General features: G+C 51.3%; 10 protein-coding genes across 10 annotated transcripts; 9 read left to right on the top strand and 1 right to left on the bottom strand.

The window, feature by feature from the left end:
• Positions 1-322: 322 nt before the first annotated feature.
• Positions 323-4,189, top strand: CCOS01_15745 (Na+/H+/K+ antiporter P-type ATPase; the record flags this gene model as incomplete). The annotated part of the gene is made up of 8 exons (XM_060463883.1): positions 323-540; positions 627-694; positions 791-1,330; positions 1,439-1,709; positions 1,782-2,022; positions 2,087-2,493; positions 2,553-2,901; positions 2,963-4,189. 8 exons carry the CDS (start codon positions 323-325, stop codon positions 4,187-4,189), a joined length of 3,321 nt encoding a protein of 1,106 aa, XP_060305638.1.
• Positions 4,190-5,841: 1,652 nt separating this feature from the next.
• Positions 5,842-6,786, top strand: CCOS01_15744 (uncharacterized protein; the record flags this gene model as incomplete). Its single annotated transcript, XM_060463882.1, has 2 exons — positions 5,842-6,611; positions 6,690-6,786. 2 exons carry the CDS (start codon positions 5,842-5,844, stop codon positions 6,784-6,786), a joined length of 867 nt encoding a protein of 288 aa, XP_060305637.1.
• A 268-nt stretch (positions 6,787-7,054) lies between these two features.
• CCOS01_15743 (uncharacterized protein) lies at positions 7,055-7,666 on the top strand (the record flags this gene model as incomplete). The annotated part of the gene is made up of 3 exons (XM_060463881.1): positions 7,055-7,298; positions 7,451-7,535; positions 7,591-7,666. The coding sequence occupies 3 exons, from the start codon at positions 7,055-7,057 to the stop codon at positions 7,664-7,666; spliced, it is 405 nt and encodes a 134-aa protein (XP_060305636.1).
• Positions 7,667-8,678: 1,012 nt separating this feature from the next.
• Positions 8,679-10,302, top strand: CCOS01_15742 (uncharacterized protein; the record flags this gene model as incomplete). Its single annotated transcript, XM_060463880.1, has 2 exons — positions 8,679-9,949; positions 10,008-10,302. 2 exons carry the CDS (start codon positions 8,679-8,681, stop codon positions 10,300-10,302), a joined length of 1,566 nt encoding a protein of 521 aa, XP_060305635.1.
• A 1,240-nt stretch (positions 10,303-11,542) lies between these two features.
• On the top strand, positions 11,543-12,257 carry CCOS01_15741 (uncharacterized protein; the record flags this gene model as incomplete). Its single annotated transcript, XM_060463879.1, has 3 exons — positions 11,543-11,824; positions 11,882-12,098; positions 12,193-12,257. The coding sequence occupies 3 exons, from the start codon at positions 11,543-11,545 to the stop codon at positions 12,255-12,257; spliced, it is 564 nt and encodes a 187-aa protein (XP_060305634.1).
• A 732-nt stretch (positions 12,258-12,989) lies between these two features.
• On the top strand, positions 12,990-13,574 carry CCOS01_15740 (thioesterase superfamily protein; the record flags this gene model as incomplete). Its single annotated transcript, XM_060463878.1, has 1 exon — positions 12,990-13,574. The coding sequence occupies one exon, from the start codon at positions 12,990-12,992 to the stop codon at positions 13,572-13,574; it is 585 nt and encodes a 194-aa protein (XP_060305633.1).
• A 299-nt stretch (positions 13,575-13,873) lies between these two features.
• Positions 13,874-15,021, bottom strand: CCOS01_15739 (uncharacterized protein; the record flags this gene model as incomplete). The annotated part of the gene is made up of 4 exons (XM_060463877.1): positions 13,874-14,130; positions 14,196-14,545; positions 14,617-14,855; positions 14,917-15,021. 4 exons carry the CDS (start codon positions 15,019-15,021, stop codon positions 13,874-13,876), a joined length of 951 nt encoding a protein of 316 aa, XP_060305632.1.
• Positions 15,022-16,304: 1,283 nt separating this feature from the next.
• CCOS01_15738 (uncharacterized protein) lies at positions 16,305-18,396 on the top strand (the record flags this gene model as incomplete). Its single annotated transcript, XM_060463876.1, has 3 exons — positions 16,305-17,716; positions 17,777-18,083; positions 18,157-18,396. 3 exons carry the CDS (start codon positions 16,305-16,307, stop codon positions 18,394-18,396), a joined length of 1,959 nt encoding a protein of 652 aa, XP_060305631.1.
• A 1,062-nt stretch (positions 18,397-19,458) lies between these two features.
• Positions 19,459-21,537, top strand: CCOS01_15737 (uncharacterized protein; the record flags this gene model as incomplete). The annotated part of the gene is made up of 3 exons (XM_060463875.1): positions 19,459-19,683; positions 19,736-21,250; positions 21,460-21,537. 3 exons carry the CDS (start codon positions 19,459-19,461, stop codon positions 21,535-21,537), a joined length of 1,818 nt encoding a protein of 605 aa, XP_060305630.1.
• A 1,370-nt stretch (positions 21,538-22,907) lies between these two features.
• Positions 22,908-23,360, top strand: CCOS01_15736 (uncharacterized protein; the record flags this gene model as incomplete). The annotated part of the gene is made up of 2 exons (XM_060463874.1): positions 22,908-23,134; positions 23,204-23,360. The coding sequence occupies 2 exons, from the start codon at positions 22,908-22,910 to the stop codon at positions 23,358-23,360; spliced, it is 384 nt and encodes a 127-aa protein (XP_060305629.1).
• Positions 23,361-23,959: the final 599 nt, after the last annotated feature.

Genomic DNA, 23,959 nt, shown 5'->3' with positions numbered 1-23,959 from the left:
ATGAGGGTTAAGACGGATACCCTCTTCTGGACTTCCCGTCCCGTCTATTATCTCGTGGCCCTGCCTTGTCCATTTCGTATATAAGACCCTGAATGTTTTGCAGGACGTTGCAGTGCAGATCTGCTCACAGACTCGCTCACTTCCCACTTCCCTCCCTTCTCTCCCTCTTCTCTGCGTGAGGCCTCCCTCGTCTTGTTGTCGTTGTTACTCTGAGCTGTCCTGACAACCCGGAAAACCCTATTCTACCCTACCCTTATTCTTACCTTGAGATCACGTTGCACGAAACTTGTCAACTTGGAAGAAAAAACACCGCATAGAAAAAATGGACGACGAATCTGAGCTCAAACACCAGAAGGAGGCGGCCGGAGACCGCATTCGCTGGGACGCCGACGAGGAGGCCGGCAGGAAGGCTCACCGCTCTAACGCTGATCCGGGTCTTCATCATGCCCGGTCAAACACGTCAATGTCTATACACTCCGTCCGGTCGAGACGCAACTCCATTGACGCTGCTGCTGAGCTTCCTATCCAGTACCGCACGGTGTAAGTGTGGAACAACATGCGACAAATCAATGACAAGAAATGCCTCATCAACATCTTTCTCTCGGCTAACAACCCTCTTCGAAAAGTTCCTTTGAAATTGAAGAGTACAAGACAAAGACTGAAGCCGTCAAGAAGGCCAAAAATGTCGCAACAGGTTCGTGAAGCGGTCTAAAAAAAACCCTCGTCTTAATCTATTGTGTTTCGAAATCGACTTGAACTGCAGCGACTAATACCATCTGCATCTCTGCAGAACTCTCGGAACTCGAATGGCACACCCTCTCCGTCGACGAGCTTCTCAGACGCCAGTCGTCCTCCATCGCCGACGGCCTATCCGCGGACCAGGTCCAGCGCCGCACAGCACACTATGGCAAGAACGCGCCCTCGCCGGCCCCGACAAACCACACAAAACGCATTCTCGGATACTTCTTCAAGGGCTTCGGTACAGTTCTCCTCGTGGCTTCCATCCTCGTCTTCATCGCATGGAAGCCCCTGGGAAGCCCGCCCGCCGTGGCTAACTTGGCGCTGGCCATCGTGCTGCTTGCCGTCTTCTTCATCCAGGCTGCCTTTAACATGTGGCAGGACTGGTCTTCTTCGCGCGTGATGAACTCCATCAAGACTATGTTGCCTGAGAACTGCATGGTTATTCGTGATGGCAACCAGGTTGAGCTCATGGCTGAGAACATTGTCCCTGGTGACATTCTCATTGTCAAGTCAGGCAACAAATTGCCTGCGGATGTGCGTTTCCTCAAGGTCTCTTCGGACGCAAAGTTTGACAGAGCCATCTTGACTGGTAAGTTATTTTCTTCTGGTGGCTTTCGTTAATTTAGGCACTGGTGGTCCAGAGGTTCCCTTCCATTCTGACGTCGGGAAAAATCACTGACAAAGTACAAAACAACAGGAGAGTCTGTCCCTTTGCCCGCTTCGGTTGACTCAACCGATAACAACTACCTCGAGACTCGATGCATCGGTCTTCAGGGCACACATTGTGTCTCGGGCACTTGCACTGGTGTTGTCGTGGCCACCGGTGACAACACTATTTTCGGACGCATCGCCAAGCTGACCAACGAGCCCAAAAAGGGGTTGACAACTCTGGAACGCGAAGTTCTGCACTTTGTGTTGATCATCTGCTCCATCATGTTCCTCATGATTGTGCTTGTTTTGATTGTTTGGTACGCCATCAGGCCAGATACATGTTTTTTTTGTACAAAAAGTAAACGCTAACTCCTAATTTCCATTGACAGGGGTGCATGGCTTAGGAAACAGTATCCTAACTGGATCAACGTTCCCAATTTGATCATCTCTTGCGTCTCTGTCGCTGTGGCATTCATTCCTGAGGGTTTGCCTGTTGCTTTGACGGCCAGCATGACCATCAGCGCCAACATGATGCGGAAGAACAAGATTCTGTGCAAGTCGCTCAAGACTGTCGAAACACTTGGTTCTGTCTCGATTATTTGTTCCGATAAGACGGGTACGCTGACCCAGGTAAGTTGCATAATTATCCATACCTAGTTCGTTATAGTATGGGGACTAACCAATCACCTTGCAGAACAAGATGATTGTGACCGAGTGTGCCATCGGTACCATGAAGATGACGGCCGACGGTGCGCGGGACAAGATCGCAGTCGACAGACACAACCACCCCAATAACAACTCCTTGGAGCAGCTTCGTGCGCTCGCTGGTCTCTGCAACGCCGGCCAGTTCGATGCCGCGACCGTCCGCTTGCCGCTCCACGAGCGCGTCATCCACGGTGATGCCACGGACCAGGCCATCCTGCGCTTCTCTGAGAGCCTGGGGCAGACCGCTGAGCTGCGCCGTTGCTGGCAGACAAAGTACGAACTCGCCTTCAACAGCAAGAACAAGTACATGATTCGCGTTCTCGGCATGTCACACCCTGATGGACTGTCGCTTGCTTTGCCTTCCGATACTGCTTCAGTCTTCCAGCCGGGCGATGTGTAAGTTTCCACGTCGAACAGGACTTCAAACAAATGGCATAATCTAACAGTGCAACCAGCTTGTTGACCATCAAGGGTGCTCCTGATGTGCTCATGCCGAGACTGAGCAACTACGTTAACCCTGCCGGATACACTACCGCTCTGGACCCTTCAACTCGTGCATCCATCGAGCAGATCAAGGACGAATGGTCAGCTCAGGGGCGTCGTGTGCTGTTGCTCGCTCGCAAGGCCATCTCAAGATCTGCTCTCAAGGGTCACCCGTCTGACAGCGCGTACGAGATGGAAATCAATAACCAGGCGAAATCCGGTCTTACGCTCGTCGGTCTCGTCGGAATTGTCGATCCTCCTCGTCCCGAGATCCCCGAGGTTATGAACACCCTCCGTGGCGCAGGCATCCGCATCTTCATGGTAAGCTTCTCCCAGCAATCCGTTGCACTCCTAGGTTACACAGAAGACTAACAACGTGTAGGTTACTGGTGACTTCGCTCTTACTGCCCAGGCCATCGCAGCCGAATGCAACATTATCGGTGTTCCTCGCTCGCAAGTCGACGACATCTCGGCTCTCCAACGCATCAACCACGTCGACCCCTCGATCAAACACATCGTGGACGATCTCGAGTCCTCCCCGCGTCAAGCCCTCGTCCTCTCCGGCCCCGAGTTGATGACCCTCAACGAAGAGCAGTGGGACCAGCTTGCTCGATACCAAGAAATCGTCTTCGCCCGTACGACGCCGGAGCAGAAACTCCGCATCGTCCGCGAACTCCAGTCCCGTCACGAGATCGTAGGCATGACCGGTGACGGCGTCAACGATGCACCCTCTCTTCGCGCCGCTGATGTCGGTATCGCCCTCGGTTCCGGAAGCGATATTGCCATCGAGGCCGCCGACATGGTTCTGCTTGACTCCTTCTCCAGCGTCGTCGAGGCCCTGCGGTATGGACGCATGATGTTTGACAACCTCAAGAAGACCGTCGCCTACCTCCTCCCGGCTGGTAGTTTCTCCGAGTTCTGGCCCGTCATGACCAACGTTCTCTTCGGCATTCCCCAGATCCTCAGCAGTTTCCTCATGATCATCATCTGTCTCTTCACCGACGCCGCCGCCGCCATCGCCATGGCCTACGAAGCGCCCGAGGCCGACGTGCTTCTTCGTAAGCCTCGTGTGCCCGGTAAGGACCGCCTCGTTGATTGGCAGCTCGTCGTACAGTCTTACGGCCTGGTGGGTGTCTTGGAGACCCTGTCTTCGTTTGCCATGTCCTACTGGTACCTGGAGCGCAACGGCATCAAGTTCAGCGATATTTGGTTCTCCTTTGGCAACTTGCCGTCATCAATCGACCCGGACTACTATCAGCAGAAGCTCAATGTCGCCAGTTCAATCTACTTTGTCAACCTTGTCGTCATGCAGTGGTTCAACCTCCTGGCCATCCGCACCCGTCGGTTGTCGCTGTTCCAGCACCCGCCCATCGGCAACAAGCGCACGCAGAATTTGTACCTCTTCCCCGCCATTATCTTTGCGCTCCTGATGGCCATCTTCTGGCTGTACGTTCCTGAGTTCCAGACGACGCTCGCCACGGCCCCTGTCCCTGTCGAGTACTGGTTCCTGCCGATGACTTTTGGTCTGGGTATTCTTCTCATTGACGAGGCGAGAAAGTTTGCTGTGCGGAAGTGGCCTACGGGTATCATTGCAAAGTGTGCGTGGTAGATGTAGATATCGGCGTTGGATTCGGGGGCTTGGGTCGGGGATCGTCTACTGCAAAGGGAATACCCCTGGGCTGAAGGTTCTTTCTAGTGGGAGTCAAAGGGAAGGCATATTGATGTAATGTTGGTTTTCCATACAGCAAGCGAGCCAGCGTTGACTCTGCAAGCGAATTTTATATCTTCTTGTGTCAAAATTAATATGACGTTTTGCGCCTGTCTTAGATCCCGTCGCTCAATAAACAATGTTGAGAACCGTCATCACACATACTTCAACACCTATTGCTTGAGGTGCGAGTAGTCAGGACATCATGCAAAATGATTTTGGCAGGCAACACCATGGCGCTGCTAGAGATGCAGTAAATATCTCTAATACAACATAGTCACGTCGTCCACGAGACGATATTGGATAATTCACAATCGGCCCATATGGTCAGCCTTCCTCAAGGCCTTGATCATGTCACAAAAAGCGTGCCCACTCAATGTGGGCAGCATTAACCACATCCATATCTCGTGACAGATCAAGACCTAATCGTAATTCTTGCCGTTCACGCATAGCGGTCATCTTTTCACACCTCATCTCTTCGTTGTATATCTCAATTTTCATCCATGATCAGCGGAATTGGGCATTTATGGCTTAGCTCTGAAAGAGCACCTTTTGATACATGAGTCTACAGGGGCCACAGGACGTGCTACTGTCGAAATCTAGGCATTGCAATCATCTTCCTTTTCCCAGTGGATGACGAGCTGTTCGGAATTTTACCATACAACCAGACTTTTGAGTAGGAAGATGTCATTCTAGCGCAGTTTGGGTCGCTCAAGGTTCAAGACGAGCTGTGGTGTCGTTTGCAATTGAGTTCTGTCCTGCCAATAATCCGGAACTTCTGAAGAAGGTTCGTCCTATCGGTGGTAGTCAATCAATAAGTGCCTCTGTAAGCTCCGGTACTTATTGCGTTTCAAGTGGGTTAGATCCGGCAATGATTCCTGAATTCCAACCTGTCGTTTGATAGTTGCGGCTATAAGATGTTGAGCGAGGTTTGACCTCAAGCCGAATTCTTCCGAATTGTTCTGGAAGATGATCAGATTGAGTGAGTTGCAGCCTCCGCGCGGCCGCTGATGACAGTGCGTCGCTAGCTGAAGCATTGCATCTTGGAGTTACGAGTTGTTGCCGCTTCTGGAAAGGCTGCCTTTCGAACCGAGCGACCCCGACCTTGGCATACGGCGCCGATCTATAGGCGATCTTGGCGACGCAGGCCTGGCACGCCTAGCGACTGGGATGAGGTAGATGGCGTAGACTTGACACGGACATTGCTGACGCGCTGTCGAACCAGCGTGAATCTTTCCCGTCTGCATTTACGAGCGACTTTAATGTACAGCGGTTTCGTGAAGCTCGTGCCAGATAACGTCAGCACTAAATCAATCCTTCGTGAGGGACAAATTGTACGTGTCACACGTTCTGAGCGTTCAAACCAAAGTGCCTCCTATGGCTATGGCCGCTGATCAAGTAGATTTAGGTAGCCAGTAGCAAGTAAGTCCTTCAACCCCAGACAAAGCAAGGATGGGATGAAGGGAATATAAAGCCGCCGTCAATGCACTTTGGGATTTTCTAGTCTGCGAAAAGGTACCCAGAACTATTTGAAACCCCACGCCACCGCCCGGATGAAGTCTCCGAGTTTATTTCGTGCTGCCTTCAACCCGTTCGAGGCGCCCAACGACACGGCAGGAAACCTGCAGGGAACTGGATTCCGACCCACAATCATGGGTTCAAGTTGGGCACGCATCAACGACGGCTGGGACGCGGCAGAGCTGCTCTTTGAGAAGCACCATGTCTTTCTCGAAATCTTCTGGATTTCGAGCACGTACCTGCGTTTTCTAGTCCCAAGTTGGAGGAAGGTTTCGACGCCGACTCATGCAAAGTATACGGCGCTGCCATGGATTCCTCTCATGATCCATGTCATTCTCGGGACCATCGAGCTGGCCCGATACTACTACCCTCTCGTCATCACCGGTGAACCTCCCGTGCCAAACTTGATCGACCTCGTTCTAGGACTGGCTTTCTCGGCCGGAAGCTTCCATCTGGCTGGGTATGTCCGCGAGGGGAATATTCCCTTCATTAGAGCCACGTTCCAGGCAACGTCTTTCCAGCGAGCGCTCGCCTCCACGTTGGGGTACGTGCATGGTGACGCGCAGTGGCACCGAGCGTCCATCAAGCTGCTGAACAACTTCACTTGGGTCCGATGGCTCTCCACGTTCGGGAAGTATCTCCAGGGATTCAGAACGTACGGGGAAACCTTCACGGCCACCGTGGTCATGGCTCACCCGCTTTCTTTGTGGGAGGGAGACTACCCCGCGGGGATTCCTCTCTATGCCTCCATCGTGCTCGCGTTGCTGGCCGTCGACAAGTGGGCATCACGAAAACTAGACGGAAAGTGAGTTGCGCTAGAAGACCGGACGATCCAATACCGCCGTCCGAAAATGTGGTTTTTGGGCTGACCTGAACGTCACAGACCAGGGTTCGTCCCCCGCGTTCTCGCGCATTGCGGACTTGTCACCGTGAAGAAAGCGTATTTCGAAACATCGACGTCTGGGGAAAAGCTGGAGTAGCTTGGTTGCGCGAACATGAGTGTTGGAGGTTGGAAGAAGGAAGCTTTCTGGGCACGTCACGGATTCCGCGAGAGGTTTTGCTTTCGGCTGCGTCCATTACAGATACGCACGCCTAGATTCATCACGGGACAGGGTGGAACCATGGCTCGCAATTGACACATTGTTTACAGTCACATCAGACAGATTACTTACTCACAGAATTCAACGTTTCAAGTTCTCAGACTCTTGGCTGCTCCTTGTTGAGTAACGTGGTCGTAAAGAGTTTGCAATGAGTATTGGCAAAACAGTCACAAGAGAGCCGCAACCGCAGGAACAATGTGGACTCGGTAAACCTCCGAAGCGCGGATGGATCACCGAATCTCGCATGCAGGTTACGGACCCAATCCCAAGTGCCGCAGCTAGTGGTCATACACCTGCATTGGGCAACGCTCGCCGTGAAAAGGGAGAGCGAAGCCGATCGGCTCGTCGCATTCGTAGCGAGTGCCGTCACCCGCCAGGGTCCGGCCGGCGAGGTAAGGAACACGAGGGCCGTCCTGAGACTTATATGCTTCCAAGATTCCACACCGCACCAATGGCCCCTTTCCATACATGAGATCTGATCGAAGGGGAGAGGGGAGGAAACGGGCGCGGGCCTTATGCCGTTATCTTATTGCGCGCCTTCTAGAAGGCATAGCGCGTCTTACTAAGTTACGCCGTGTATTACGCCGTCGTCACTATCCCCGTTCGCGCCGTGTTCTCAGAGGCCGCGAGTCAGCAAGCCGTTCGTGACGTGGGGGTCTTTTCGGTTCGCACATCCACTGATAGTGGTCCTTTTGGTCAACTCTTGGCCTACGTTGGGGCCTTGGCATCGCATGCTGCCGTCTTGGCTGCTGTTGCTTAATTTTCGCCGCATTGCATGGCATCGTTATCAGTGCTGGGCGGATCATCTTCAACGGTTCAATCGTTCAACGACACTTCAACAGAAGCGCCGTGTGTTTGTAGGTGGAACCTTTTTCCCACAATCCATACACCGAACCATCCATTGCATCCGTAGTATTCTAAGGCCTGCATCTAGGCTCGTACGACCAAGCTTCTTTGGCTTTTTCTGCCCCCCTTAGCCGCCATGTACCATAGGCCGGTTCCGCAGCTTGCTTGCTGGATGGTGGGAGGGATTTAAGCAGCAAGGCGGGACCTGGGAGGGTCGTCATGAGCGAAGGCGGCGAATAGGTGGAACGACAATTCGTCTGAGCGTCTCCACGGGGGAGGTGTGATGAAGCTATCGCCCTCAAGGAAACGGGACGGGTGTGGCTGGCTCGGTCGACTTCCGTCCTAGCCCTGGCCGAGTCAACCGGGCCACGCACAACGGAGCGTAGTCGGCATTGACGACACAGGAAGGCCCGCCGTCGCCCGTACGAATACTTCGTAGCTTTGGTTCACCTTACGCTGCGGCTGGGTTACTCCGTCCTACTCCATGGTACACTCGATACCTTGTCGAGCCCTCTCCAAGACTCCCCAGGCCCGCCAGGGCCATCTCCCCTCTCCTTCTTTTCTCCATCTTTTGCTCGCAGCCCCTCCACATTGCTGACCCTTACCTCAACGGAGAGGCAAGCTCGTTTGGAGTTTGGATTATGAATCTGCCTTTGCGGTCAGAATCCCGCGGGGTCTCCGCAGACCTTTCCCCACAAGGGACAGTCACATTGAGATGAACGCGGTCCGCTAGATGAAATTCCTTAAGAACAAGGTCGCCTCGCCTCTCTGTCGTGTGCCCTTAGTCTGGCTTCCCTATCCCATCCCTCGTCGACTGTCTGTTCTCATTCTTACCGTGCGGACATACTCTCAGGCTGAACCTTCACCCGTCACCTGAAGAATTCGGATCACAGCCGTGCGTGCGCCCACAAACATCAGTCCTGATAATGGGTGCAAACTACTTCGGCCAGACAGGCAATGCCCTGAGCGTTATCCAGATCGCTCTCGTCGTCTGCCCGGCCTTTATCCTCTTCGGATACAACCAGGCTGGCCTCGGTGGCCTCCTGACTACTGAGGACTGGGTCAAGACCTTCCCTCAGATCGATACCGTCAACACCACCGGCGAGACCAAGAACGCCAACTCAACTCTCCAGGGTTTCGTCGTTGCTACTTTTACTATTGGTGCCCTCTTTGGCTCTCTCTCATGCTCCTGGTCTGGTAACGCTTTCGGACGACGCAATGTCATCTTCTTCGCCGGTATCTGCACTCTCATCGGAGAGATCCTCGAGTGTGCTTCCTTCCACCTGGCACAGCTTATCGTCGGTCGCCTCATCGTTGGTCTCGGAGTTGGTCAGCTCAGCTCTATTGTGCCCGTGTGGCAGAGTGAGACCTCCGGCGCCAAGAACCGTGGTCGCCAGGTCGTCCTGACTGGTCTCTTCACCTGCGTCGGTTACGTCTTGGAGAGCTGGATTAACCTTGGTTTCTGGGAGTTCAAGACTGGCCCCGTCACATGGCGTCCCCCTATCGCGATTGCCATTCTCTTCTCCTTGATGCTGATGGGTAGCATCTACTTCCTTCCCGAGTCGCCCAGATGGCTCGTCATGAAGGCTCGCTCTGCCGAGGCCCGTTCCATCATCGCTGCTTTCCGTGGCCTGCCTGAGGACTCCCTTGAAGTCCAGGCCGAGGTTGCTGGTATCGAGCACTCTCTCGAGGAGACTACGCAGAACGCCGCCAAGCTCTCCGACATGCTCAAGATGGGCGATGACAAGCTCGCCTACCGATTCGGACTCTGCATCCTGCTCCAGTTCTACCAGCAGATGTCGGGAAGCAACCTCGTTTCCGTCTACGCTCCCATCCTGTTCCAGCAGAACTTGGGCATGGAGCCCGAGCAGTCCAAGGCCCTCGCTGGTGGTGCTCTGACCTGGAAGTTCCTCTCGTCATTCCTGGCCTTCTTCGCCATTGATCGATTCGGTCGCCGTGCTGTCTTCATCTTCAGCGGTTTCGGAATGGCTGCCTGCATGACCTGCTTGGCCATCACCACATCCTTCCCCAAGGACAACACCGCTGCCCAGATCGCCGCTGGTTGCTTCATCTACCTGTTCAACACCTTCGTGCCTATCGGCTTCTTGGGTGCCAACTTCCTGTACTGCACCGAGATTGCGCCCATCCGTCTCCGCATGGCCATGTCTTCCATCTCTACTGCCAACCACTGGCTCTGGTAAGTCGCAACTATGTTTCTCGTTCTCCATCATCTCTTCTTACTAACGGTTGCCCAGGAACTTCATTGTTGTCATGGTCACCCCCGTTGCCCTCAACACGATCGGCTACCAATACTACATTGTCTACGCCGTCATCTCGGCCTGCATTCCCGTCAGCGTCTACTTCCTCTTCCCCGAGACTATGGGCCGCAACTTGGAGGAGATCGAAATGCTGTTCAAGGACTCTCCTTCCGTGTTTGCCACGGTCAAGTTTGCTAAGAACCGGCCTATCGCTATGCCCCAGGAGTTCGAGAGCGACAAGCCATCACAGAAGGCCGACTATGTTGAGAAGCAGACGGATGACTCTGCGTAATGTGGAATCGAAGAATATTACGGCCGGGAATTTGCAGGATGGACACTACAGGAACAGTTCAGCATTAGCAAGCGGAAGTCTTTTTAGCGAAATGAATCAATCGTCATGATCTTGGTATCTGCGAATACCACACCCAACTACTGTTACTCTTTCCCTGATTATACGTGAATATGCCTCAGCCTCAAAGGCGATTTTAACAGTTCATCGAACCGCCCACTACATGATCAAATGAGGAATAATCGAGAGTGCCGACAGAATGACGAAGCCAGTCGGCAGTGGTACAAGAGTGGCGCTCGTGTTCCCTTGAACGTTGTTGTGTTGGTTGCTATTCCCGGGCCCACTCAAAGATTGCCCTTCCTCTCCAGCTTACCTTCCCTGGGACTTGAAAGCAAGGCAGATGCAGCTCACCTAGGTAGACACTGACATCACCCCATCGCGTGTCGTTCGGGTGACTCGTACCCAGTACGAAGTCTTTAAGCCGGGAAAGATACTATAACTAGCGTTCGCTGTGACTATATTGTTGATGAGGGGGTGGGCCGGTGAAAGACAGCGCTGAGCGCTCATGATGCGTGTGTGAGAATGGCGAATAAACCCCGAACGAAGGCCAGCCTTGATCGAATGCTTTTCGAAATCAAAAGAGGGGCGGATGGAAAAACTCAATTGAGTTTCCGTAAACCTCGTCGCGTCAAGCAAGACCAACCACATCAGCGTGTTCATGTGGGAGACTCAATAGTGCTTATCTATGCATATTGGATGCCCTTGATCTTGTGAGATTGCAGAGAGGTCAGACGCGTACCTGTCCGGGCCGCATCTGATAGTGGTCACCAACATTTCCCTGGTCTTACTTGCAGGTACACTAAGCCCCAATCTGGCAGGAAACACAGGCTCGGACGTAACATCAACAGGGCTGATATGCTGGGGTAAGACCGCTGTGCCTGCTGGAGTGCTATCCTCTAGTTGGCCATGGGACGATCGAGGCCTCTGCCGCCTGTTGGCCGCAGAATATTAATCACCGCGACATCATTTAAGCTTGCAACGGACGACCTGTCAGCGACGCAATGCAACAGCAATGCAGCATCTCGTATTCGTCTATGTCTTGGCAGCCTCTGCACCGTTGGGGTGCGATAAGTTTCAGGGCTTATTATATCGAGCCTCCGCGCTCTCCGGGTAGAGGGTAATTCGGGTCTTTGCAGGTAGACTTCACTTTTCAGACATTTGCTTGATTAAATCCAGCGACAAGATGCTTGGCTCAATTCTCAAGACTGTGCTATCGGCTGCGGCTGTCGTATCAGCGTGCACCCCTCCGACGGAACCTCTCTCGAACAACATCACCGAGGGTTTCGGAATCCAGGTTCAGAACGCTTCAGTGCCCATCATTCACAATCGCTACATCAACTTGTGGTCAGCAGGCGGTGGTGACCAGCATCTCTATTTGAGCCCAGCTGGAGACTCTGCTTTCAACTTGACCCTAGTCAACGGCGTGCTGTCGAGGGGCATCATCCATGCCGTCATTAACGGAGAAGTAAGTTGATCGATCGCAGTTTGGCGTTGGCGTTGGCGTTTTATTGACACTTCGTAGTACACCGCAGACGACAACACGACCAAGATGTTCATGACGGAACGTGGAGACCCCAAGGCCTTCTTCCAGCCGGTGTATGGATGCAACCCAGACACGGATGCTGTGCAGGTCGAGTTGGACTTTGTTTCCAGAGCCGCCGTGCCAGGTGGTTTTATCTGCTTCAGAAGTGCTTCCGGCGAGAGGCACGAGGCCAGATACTCTCCTCCCGGTAACACTGGTGAGTTTCTGGCTTCCTATCCTTCGATCTATGATTCTCCTCATACCAAGCCTTTTTTTCCTGATCTCGAAGCTAACTGAATATCTTAACCCAGTCGTCAGAGCAGACCGTCCTTGCTACGAGGTTACCTTGGCTGTGGTTCCTGCCCCGACAGCTTGAGAGGAACTGAACGCGATTGTGTCCACATTAGGAAGAGAACCATGTAGTTCGTATAAGAATGTAGCGCATCTTAGTCGATGACTGTTCAAGTAATTTCAGAACTTTTGAAATCGCGACGACTTGATATTCAAGTCTGTGATGTCTCCGAATAGAGAATTGCTTCTCCATGATTCAATGACTCCAGCTCAAAGTTGTTAACCAGAAGTGCACAACGTATCCCATCGGGTGCTTGATAGCGTCAGCATATCTCTACTCGGAATAGTAGCAAATTTCGAATTATCCCTTTCAATCCATACTGTTGCCGTTCTAATCCTTTTCGATACGCCTAATTGAAAATTCGAAAAGAGATCAGCGTTAGGGAACACAGAAGGTCAATGTACTGACGCTATCCAGCATGTTGAAATAAGTCCACAAATCAATCCTTATGAATTATGAAGGCAGGTACTAGAAACTTCTGGTTGATATTCTTGAGTGTCAATCCAACTTTGGGTTAAGTACTAATTCATATGGCTTAATGGTAACTGGCTGGCACCTATTATGAAGCTTGATGCACTGTTTACTCACGTGAAACATGCACGCTGAAAGCGCTGCGGAATCCTTGCCGAGGTCCAACTCGCTTGTTTGGTAGCGACCTTTGGACTTCTAGGTAGCAACTCATCGCCAATTTCGCGTTCAATACACAACAGCAACGCCTGTGCATTAACTACTCTACAAAAGGAGCTTTGTTTCATCATGAGTCGAAATCAGATTGACGGAAACTTACCGGAGACGGTCGCTGAACTAGAGGCCCTCCCTTGGTGTCGCGCACTCCTCAAAAACCCGTCAGTCGTCACTTTCATTCCGCCATCCCGGGTACCAGAAAACGCCAACCCACACGACAGGTTCTTCGGTAAAACACTCAATAACTTGACCGGTATACCAGCTTGCATCAGCTTTCACACCGAGGCCCCGGGTCGATCTGTCATCACCGAACTCTCGTCCCTATTCGCGCTTTCAAGAGGGGTTGATGGCTATCCCAACATCGCGCACGGTGGCATGACTGCAGTTTTGATCGACGAGGTTCTTGGCGTCTTGATTCAGAGGAACATGGACACGGAGAGGGACGACCCGATCTTCAAGATGAACACAGTTACTTCTTCGATGAACATCAAATACCTCAAACCCATCAAAACGCCTAGTGTTGTGCTAGGAACTGGGCAAATCAAGGAAATCCGTGGAAAAAAGATCCTACTCAAAGCTGTCCTCAAAGACGCGGATGGTATGGAGCTAGTGATCTGCGACTCAACATGGATTGGGATTCCCAGAGTCAAGATGTAATATTCTATCGAAAAGAATTAGAGACTCGGAGAGACATCTAAATACACTTGCGCCATTGAGGGACCGGTCTACACAACTTCAGGCCACATTCATTTCTTGGAAGTTATTCGAACCTTGACGGGGCTTTGTATCTGCAGACATGATAGTCCACATGACTGTGAGATAGTTTTAGTTTCTTTCAAAGAGAGGCACATGTTAAGCTTCTAGCTTTTGAACCTCCATAAGTATGCACAAATCCATTTGAGTTTCGAACTTGCAGATCCCCGTTCCCTGACATCGCACCGCGACTCTTTGCAAGTTCAAGCCTTCCAAGCAGTTTCCAGGATTTCCTTCACAGTCCAAGCCTTAATGTCAGGGAAGATCTGGTTAAGTGTTCTCTTTCCAGCCGGGGGGATATCGAAGCTTCCATTTTCAAACCAGAGACCAAATACCGAGGCCATGCCCTGGTATGCTTCTTTGGGAAAGAATTGATATGCAGGCACTTGGCTGGGAAGTTCTGTCGTCTGGCCAGTCTTGAGTTTCTCAACGCTGTCATACGCAACGTTGAATTTGGTGCCTTTTTGTATCTTCAGTTAGCCTGGGACCGTGCCTCCTCGAGTTGTGCATCCAATATGAAAGTACCTTTGGCAGCTTCCGCAAGCTGAACAAACTGGTTGAAAGTAACCTTGTCGCCAACGATGAAAGTGTCAGGCTCCCACTTGTCCAAGTCCAGGGCAGCCGCTACAAACTTCCCCACATCTTTGGTGTGAGTGAAGGCTGAAGGCGTGTTTCCCGAGCCCGGGATAGCTGCGGCATTGCCTGGAATATCGATAAATAGTGTAAAAGGGCTCATATACGAGGGGACAATAGGTGTCGCCCAGTAGTCAAGGAAGAAGCCGTTGTGGACGACGGTGTACTCGAGATCCTTGGTCTCTTTCAAGAGAGCGGCGGCGCGAAGTTTGTTGGGCACAGAACCCAGTTGGCTGCCTTGACTTCATTGATAGTTAGTATCAGGGTGCAATTCTGAAACACTGGATATCATCCGCGTTCGATCTAAACTAACCTCTCGTTGTGAGGGACGCCCCATCCGCTAGAAATCATTCTCTTGGTCGATGCTGATGCGTCGGCGGCGCGAATTAGCTCAAACTCAAGGGGAGTCTCTCCTGGTGGCGGCATCATGTTGATAGCTGAAATGACCGTATGGACATTGTGCTCCTCCAAAATCTTGGCAGTAGCTCCTACATCGGCGTAGTCAACTACGACGATCGAAGCTCCGAGTTTCTTTTCCAACTCGGGGTTTGCCTAAAGAAATAAATTAGTACCAATTCTAGTAGAAGGACGATTCCTTAGCATTGTGCTCTACCTTTCTTGCGAGAATTTTGACCTCATGCTTGCCAGTGGCCACGATTGCCTCGACCAAAGTTCGGCCCACGTTTCCGGTGCCTCCGGCAACTGCAATGACTGCCATTTTGCGTGTGGTGCTTTCGGAATACAAGACTAGATGAAAGTTTTCACGGTGATCATGCGAGTGAGTAAAGGTAGAGTTGCTGTCAAATTAATAGCTCTACGATAATAACCATGGCCGTGGTGGCACTGGCTCTTATAGAGGTCCATCATTTATTCTACGAGCACACAATTGCAGTCCCATCAATACCCCGCTAGTAGTTAGCGGAGTTTGTAGTGGTGTACCCCTATCCATATCCCCTCATTATCCTGGCGGCGGAAGCAAACAAGGTTTTCGGACTTTGTATTCGTAAAGGCGGATTCAATCGACACAGTTGTAAACTTATCGTGGACGTGGTGGAATTAAATATTCGTACTTCGTACCCCGTACTGAATCCCATCCAGATATCTCGGTAACAATTTGCTTCCGTGGAGCCATTAAAGGATCCATAAGTCTAGTGTGCAGACTCCAGAGTGCCCAAAGCGGTTGTGTCCCCATACGGCATAGATTACTTGCGGAAAGTTCCCTTTGCGGCGGTTCAACTGAGTCGGACCTGAGCAGCCTCCTTACCTAACCCTTTAGCACGGATGCATTTTACTTCCGGAAATTACGTGACCGGGCCAATCATGAAACTACTTCCTCTTCCTCTCTCATCTACTGTGAAAGTTTTCCTGCATTTTGTCCGATTCGATCCTGGAGCCTTAGTCGGATTCTCAATCTACTTCTCTTTTGCGGACTGCCGGCTGCTATTCGGAGCCGAGGTGTCATTAGCATATCGTAACGCGCCGCCTGGCCGAGTGGGTCGCTCAGTCCGGACTCATTCCCGAAACAGCCGTCCGATTCTCAACTGAACCGTCCGGGGTGTTGGCGGTCCGGTATCCCCACACCCCCGCGCACCGGCGTGGCACACCAACATACATGCTTTGCCATGGACGCTATGGATACTGAGTCCGTCCAGAGCGGACGGACCCAAGACAAAGCTTCTCGCATTGCGAAGGTTTGTGAGACCCTGAGAAGTAAGGACATTCAACGACAGACACTTACACGTGGAAACAAAGGCCTGTCTCCGATGCCAATCGAAGAAGATCAAATGCGATGGAAGGACTCCATCATGTACACCTTGCGTCAATCGCAGTCAGGAGTGCGTGTACCAGCAAGTACAGAGGCGCCGTGGACCTGGTCGAAGGTACGATCATCTCGTAGCCTGCTCACTTACATGACTCTTGCCTTTCTCAATTGAATATTGAAATTGACTTGAATATTAAAGCAAAATGTACATCCAAGCTTTAGAGGAACGACTATCCAAAATGGAAGCCGTGCTCAATCAAGCTGGGCTTCCAAGACCAGGAGCACCGCCGACAAGAATATCGCCGTCAGAAACTGATGCCGCCTCCGTCTCCGTGTTTGCAGGCCCGGCCATACCAAACAGCACAGTCCCGATAACGAACCACCGACTTGATGCGCCGCAAGCTGCAGCCAGTCATGTTCCGTCAGATCACCCCATGGGTGATGAAGCGGTATTGTCGGCGCCTGATTCAAAAAGCAGTCAGACACCCGTCCCTCAGCCTCGAGAGATCCCCGAACCGCCGTCACAACTTTCGGGGAAGATGCCAGTTTTTGCCGTAATTGCAAGCCGTATGAGAGAGGTCAATTCCGCCTCTTACTGCTCTACGTTCAACAGACAAGTCTTCACTCCTCGACTCGAAAGGGAGGAAGCCATCACTATTTTGATGCCTCTCTACGACGACGTCATCAGCAATTACCCGCTTTTGAACTTTCATTACTTCGTGCGTCATTTCGAAACATTACCGGAAGCGGACGACACTTTCAATAGTACGTCGGGATGGGCATACATGAATGCCGTCATCTCTGTAGGGACGCGGTGGAAAACCATCAACAGCGCGTTCCAAGAAGTTTGTCAACTTGCCTGGCCTTTCTTCAAAAATGCATTTTCTGTCCTGACAGAGCTGATGGTGAAGGGTGGCGACTTGCTCTCTGTACAGGCCATTGTCGCCATGGCGGTTTTCATGCAAGGAACTACATGTACCAGAACTGCGACTCTGCTATCTTCTGCGGCAGTGAGACTGTCTCAAAACATCGGACTACATCGGCAGCCTTGTACAATGATGTCCATGTGTGCTCAGGATGTTGAAGCACGGAGTCGGGTGTTCTGGGCGGCCTACATACTGGATAAAGAAACGGGTCTCAACCATGGCCTGGATTCGATACAAGACGATGACGACATTGAGACTGAACTGCCCAGCGGTTGGGGAGAAGGTGTTGACATATTGAACCTCAGAGCGAAGCTTGCGATGGTAGAGTCTTCAATCCGAAGACGATTGTACACGGCGAAAGGACTCCGCCTTACCGACGCCGATCTGGTTAAGGCCATCATCGATTTAGATGCTCTCCTTGAAGAGTGGAGATCAAGTATGCCCGCAAACCTCCAGCCATCATATGAAGCCCCTGCATTGGGGTCAGACATTGCACCAGATATCCTCAACCTGCAGTTGGCATTCTATAGGTGCACAATGATGGTCCACTGGGCGGCTAGACGGCATGACCAATACTCGACTGTAGCTGTCCTCATGGGAACGCCCGCTGGTTTCGAAATGCCCTACATTCAGCTGTCCTTTTCGCAGAAGCGATGCCGCATGGCGGCGCACGCGACCTTGGGATTATTTAGGACCATTTCAACGCCCCAATATGCAGACCTATGGTAAGTCTCCGCGCATGAAGCTGTCACCCTTGGTCTGAGACACTCGACTCACATTTGCAGGCGAATCTTGTGTTACCCCCTTTGCGCAAGCATTACTCTTTTGACGGATGTGCTCGAGACTCCAGGCTCTGCTCGTGCTCGAGGGGACTTAGCAGCAACAAGGAATTTCGCCCATTTCCTTCAAAAGTTTGAAAAATCTGAAGGTTGCGACTTGAAGCGTGTCTTGACGGCGTGCGCCATGATGCAACGGACAGCGCAATATGCCGTCGATGATGCCCAGAATATAATGCGCGCCCAGAATTTGGTCGGCAACAACGGCGGTGGTGTGCCACTCATCCCGGGTTTTAGTCTCGGTGAAGATGCACAGGTGAGACATGATCTGAAGTGCGAGCTTTGAAGCCACGACCACAGACTAACGTTTCTTTTCTTTTGATACTCAGGTTTTGCAATCCTTGCTCGGCACGGCAACACATCCGATGTATCTCGTCCAAGGACTGATGGGGAACTTGCCCAACCGAGACCAGAATCTCACAATGAGGCTTGCGCAACTTCTTGGTACTCCCTTTGAGAGTGGCAAGCCTGGTAGCCCACTCGGATCTCAACCTTTACAACCGGAGACGTACGGTTTTGGGTTTGGTCAAGGCCAGGCTGGTAATGACCCGACGGCCAACTGGTCTTGAGATTGGTAAATTTCGCTCAGCAGGCTGGAGCAGACCCATGCTGCACGAGTTTACCACATTGAACGATGGGAATTATCCGGAGCTATACGTGCTCGCTTCGGAAAATGAAAGGTGCCTGAGAGATGCCGAGACACTGTTGCACAACCATCAGGGACTTGAGCTGAGCTAGTCTACCGGCGTTCCATCAGGCAAGGGTCCGGAATCTCAGATGGGAATTGAGGCCAAGATGTGGCTGTTGTTTTATATACGTCCCGCGCCGCAGACTTTCTTAAGTGTGTGCCCGGGTACGAGCCTGATGTTGAACCTTAGTTGACTTCTAATCAGTACATATTCGCATTTTGCCCTCGAGTTGCGCTTCTTGCGAAACTTGCGACGTAAAGCTCTCAGTAGCTTTCTATTAGACAATGCATTTTATGATCATGTATCACTGCATAATTTGCAACAATCATTAAGATAGCATGAAAAACAAGTTGACCAAGCCGTCTTAATCTCTTAGATAACCCAAAAGCCAAGTGTCTCTGCCAAGTTGCGGGCTGCCTTCAGCCGCCACAGCATCCCAAGGTCGGGGTGTAAGGGCCTCTTCCGGTCACTGTGCGGCGTGCCTTATCGTCGACGGCCCATCATTTCTTCAATATCATACAAAAATTCTTTCCAAGGCGAGCCAGAGCCCCTTGGCACACGATTTTCTCCTATGAGGAGGCGGATCGGCCACACAATTTCGGCTTCTTGCCGCCTCGGCTTGACTTGTTTTAAGCCTAATCGCAGGGCAAACGCCACGTCACCTCAGCTTCCTAGGGAGCAAGCAATTCAGCAAGGAGTATCTGTGAATGAGATAAATTTCACTTTGCCTGATGTCCTGCATGCGTACTGTATCAATATCATATCAGACTGATCGCAACCCGGGTTGACTGGTTCGATAAAGAAGCCCCTCTTCTTCATTTCTCCCCATCAAGCGTTTAGTCCAGTTGCGTTCTTATTAGCTTGGACTCTTTACACACTCTCTTTACACTTGCCTGGACTTTCGATCATTCCTAACATTCTTTACTCAGCAAGTATCCCGAAATGTCGGTCCTCAAGGATGTAGCATCTGGCATCATGGCGTGGACGAGGACGCCGCGCAACCAGACCTACAGAAAGCTCAACGCCGAGATTGATGCTGAAGCATTACTATCCCCCAGGTCATATGATAAGCAAAGCTCCTCACATAGACTCCATAGGACGTCCCCTAAGGCTTTGGTAAAGCTTATTGTTCCTGTCATCCTTTTCTCTGGACTACTATTTGCCGTTGTTAGTATCCCTCTGCCTCGCCAGGTGACAGCACGAGCCCTGACACATACAGAGTCACATAGATATCACACAATACATACCCGATTCGACCAGAGACGCACTATCATCGTTGCCCCCTGTGGAGAAAGGTGGTCAGCGACGTCTCAGAATCATCGTGCCGGCCGATGGTCCATCTCCAGGATTGTGCAAGATGCTCATGTCGGGTGTTGCATCCGGCTATCCCAGCTCGGTAATTGTGAACTGGGGCCGCGACTTTCAAAAGTCTCCTGGATGGTTCGGAGGCTCTCATCTTGGCAAGATCGATGGCACCCTCGAGTTTCTTGATTCAATCACTTCTGAAGAAGCCCCAGACGATGAACGCCTTGGACCAGATGACCTCATTCTCCTCGTCGACGCCTACGATGTCTGGTTTCAGCTGCCGCCATCCGTCCTCATTCGACGATATATGGCGCAGAATTACGCTGCAGACGAACGCATTCGAAAGGAGTGGATAGGAAGCCCTTCTCGGTTCTCGTCAAACTCAGGAAACAATCTCATACCGCGGCAGACTATCATCATCTCGACCCAGAAGAAATGCTGGCCCGATGCTAGTCTTGGCTCTGACCCCCACTGCGACGATCTTCCCGAGTCTAGTGCACGGGAGGACATGTACGGGCCCCATACGGACGAAGATCCTAAGCAAATGCACGACCTCCGCCCACGGTATGTCAACAGCGGCAGTCTTATGGGCCCCGTCGGAGATATGAAGCGTATGTTCCGTCGTGCCCAAGAGAAAGTCGATGAAAAACAGTCTGCCGGTGCAGGTATATTCAGCGACCAAGGTATTTTTGCGGAGATCTTCGGCGAGCAAGAGATTTGGCGGACTTCTAAGCGACAAAACCACGATGAATGGGTGAAACTCCAAGCTGATCAGCCTGAAAAGTCTGCTCAGGAACTTCAGCAAAATGACTTCAGTGTCGGTCTAGACTATATCCAAGACCTTTTCACCCCTACCGTTTTCGAAGAAGATGATGGGCTATACATTGCGTCGTCAGATGGTCCTGGACTCCGACAAGCCGCGGCCGATAGAGGCATTGATCCACCAAGGGTAGCTGGCATCCCAGGAGACATGCTTGGTTTACGCAGTCCTATCCAAGAGACTGCCATTGACAAGAATATGGGATGGCAAGATCTTCCGCTTTACACCGATTTCTGGAGTACTTCAGTGCCAGTTGTGGTACACCATAATGCCCATCGTAATGGCTTAAAAGGCCAGAGACTGCGCGATTGGTGGAAGAACAACTGGTTCTTTCCTTATCTCCGAAGTTTATTAGAGCTGCACTCAAAACCACGAGAGGCCCTGGAGCCGCTGCTCAGAGTTCCGGGTCGCAATGGAGTGGAAGACTTGGTTTACACAGCACCGGCATCAGATGCTCAGAAGAGGAAGCCCCGCATCTTCAAGAAACAGGATCCCAAAGAACAAGGATTGGCAGAAGCAGATTGGGACAGTCTGTGTCAGTCTGAGGGTCATGACGAGTGGTGGAACGACGTTTTGCAGGACCTCTCTAGATCAAAGGGTCGATGTGCTGTACGATATTACCTTCATTCCAATTACATTTTCCGATATAATTTCTTCAACGAATGTACATAGTTCCGAATCGTTAGATCTTGCTTTAGCATTCAATTGAGTTCGTGCTGTTCTCAGCAATGAATCGATCTGAAGGGGAAGATACATGGACAAGCAGGGATACTCAATCATCTTGATTGCTATTCTCTTACCTCTTCATCTCGTCACAGATATTGCGCCACACCTTCACTCCAATGATCGATGATGCCATGTTGACTGACAAGCTGAGGACACCGAGATACACATGAGGCCCTGCCAGATTCACGTTTTATATGGATTGAGCTGGACTCGGGGAGAGCTTCAGCTTACAAAAATGATATCACTTTATTTTATTTCTTTTGCTTCACAGTCTTCAACTTACTTCATTGGCTCCAGTTTGTAATTTCAAATCAATCTCCACGGCAGCAGGAGCGTTCCACTCCCATGCACGATTGATACGAGGAAGAAATACGTCTTGGCAGCATGTGTATGGCTTTAGGCTAGACCCAAAACACAGCCTGCATCCTCGGGCCCGAGGCCACGAGCCATGGCAGACCGTTAGAGGCCGCGTCAGCTCTCCCCATCAACAAAGAAATGGATCGATAAAGTATAGAGCTAGGTCTGTCACTCTGACTTTGATTCTCATACCAGCGGCTAGCCTCTTTCAAGTTTGACAAGGCTACCTCCATCCACTGTCAGAAACTGTGTCTCGTCGAACCCCTTTCATATAGCATTTAAAAACAATGTTCTTACCCCAAACACTGCTTGTACGTCTCTGTACTTCCTTGAGTACGTCAGGGTCCACTTTGTTAGACAATGCCTAGTCACGAGGCCTCATGGCCACGGACCACAGACCCTCAAAAGCATCTCCAACCAGGGTTTTTGAAGTGCGGAGAGCCATATCCCAGGAATTCTGAATCCTCATTGATATCCAAGCCGGTTCAATCCACTAAATCATAGTTCCTGTATGGCTGTGGAACTGAAGACGGATTCGGCGATCGGCAGGGAGGGAACACGAGCTCTGGGTGCTATTTTGAGACGGCCAGGCAGCAGCATTTAGAGCGCTACATTTCCCCGAAGGATTCGACTGCCAAAACGGGGAACGGGCTCATAGTAACGAATGAGGCAACTTTTTTGGCACAGGTCTATTTTGCTGGCCAACAGTGTCTCTGCCACGATGTAATTGGTTCCTATTGATAATGCCGGACAACATGGCTGGTAGAGCCTTAACAATGACTTACAGCGATGCATTCGGCGATATGCAACTGACGTCTGGTAGACTACAGATGGCAGGTTCCGTGTTTCATCAAAGGAACTATCCCACAGCTGCCGTGATTATTGGTCAACGGGGTTGCTATCCGTTGGTTGGGTTCCATGTTATTCGAGTGTGTGTTCCATGTCTATATGAATGCCTTTTCCCGGGCCCTTGACTATAACTCCTCATCAGTTATCTCATCCAATCTCAACCGAATACAATACTCGTTTTAGTTGCAATTCCAGGCATGAGCAAGAGTGAATTTGGTAAGATATATCATCTCTAGGCAGTTTCCACGACTTAGGCTAATTGGGACCATTAGAAACGATGTCGAACGCTCCCGAAGATTTCAGTATCCGATCTCCAGTTCCTCAATACCAAGCAATGCATACTCCCGCGTCAACTGCCATCGGCAGCCATGATATCGCCGGACCTAATGTCAAATACTGTCACGTTGTCCACTGCAACCATGGCGAATCTCTAGGTGAAGGCTCCCGGGCAAACGTCGTGCCTGTTGCCCTCGTTGAGAGATGGCCTGCCTTGATCGAGTGCCCTGCTTGCAAGGGCGTCACTCCCACTACAACGGACCATACCATTGGCAAAGGAGCGCAGTACGTCGTCCCCATGCCATGTATCTCATAATTACTCGAAACTTTTGACTGATACTTTTATTTCTGTAGCTGGATGGCCGTCATGCTGTTTTTCACCACTGGTGTTGGCGTATTCGCTCCGTATGCCATGAGGCCTTTCAAGGACGTCGTTCACAGCTGCCAGCGATGCGGACGAAAGGTAGCGACTCGGCGATTCGGCGGTGGCACTAAGGCGCACCTTATGTGAAGTGGAAATCATAGGCAGACGCAGGGACCATAACGCCATTATGTCATATCCTGCTACGATTCTTCCTTTTGTTTGGGCATACGGTGTAAATGAGACACCACTGGTTCGTTAAACACTATCTTCTACCTAAATAAATCTAAGCTTCATTCCATCCCGTTCCAAAGATGGACCCTTGTCATCGTCAAGTCTTAAGCGTCCCAATGAAAGTCCGCCTGGAGATTTATCCCATGCAGCCTTCTTATCGCGAGATGCAGGGGAGTTGACAACTGCCGCACGGCAGAAGGCAGACGAGGTTCTGAATTTGGGTCAGGATGCATTCATACGTTGCATCCTGGTATCAATGAACTGGCGGGGCAGATTCCGTTCGAACATCACTGATAAAGTAGGGTGACTTCAGATGGATGAAGAGTAGCTGATCCTGGTCGAGATTTGTTCAACTTCCTGAAATGGATTATGGGGCACGACCGTTGCAACCGCCCATGGCACCGTCCCGATTTTCTGTGAGACTGGTTGCAGAAGATGTCAAGATAAGTTCGTAATCTTTAGGCATAAAAGGCCTAGGTAAGTACCATCTGGATACATCACTTCGTCTCGTCTCA

Source organism: Colletotrichum costaricense (genome assembly GCF_030867565.1).
Source record: "Colletotrichum costaricense strain IMI 309622 chromosome Unknown Scaffold_25.1, whole genome shotgun sequence".
Taxonomy (NCBI): domain Eukaryota; kingdom Fungi; phylum Ascomycota; class Sordariomycetes; order Glomerellales; family Glomerellaceae; genus Colletotrichum; species Colletotrichum costaricense.
Note: the sequence above shows the minus strand (reverse complement) of the source record. Positions and strands in the feature narration are given on the sequence as shown.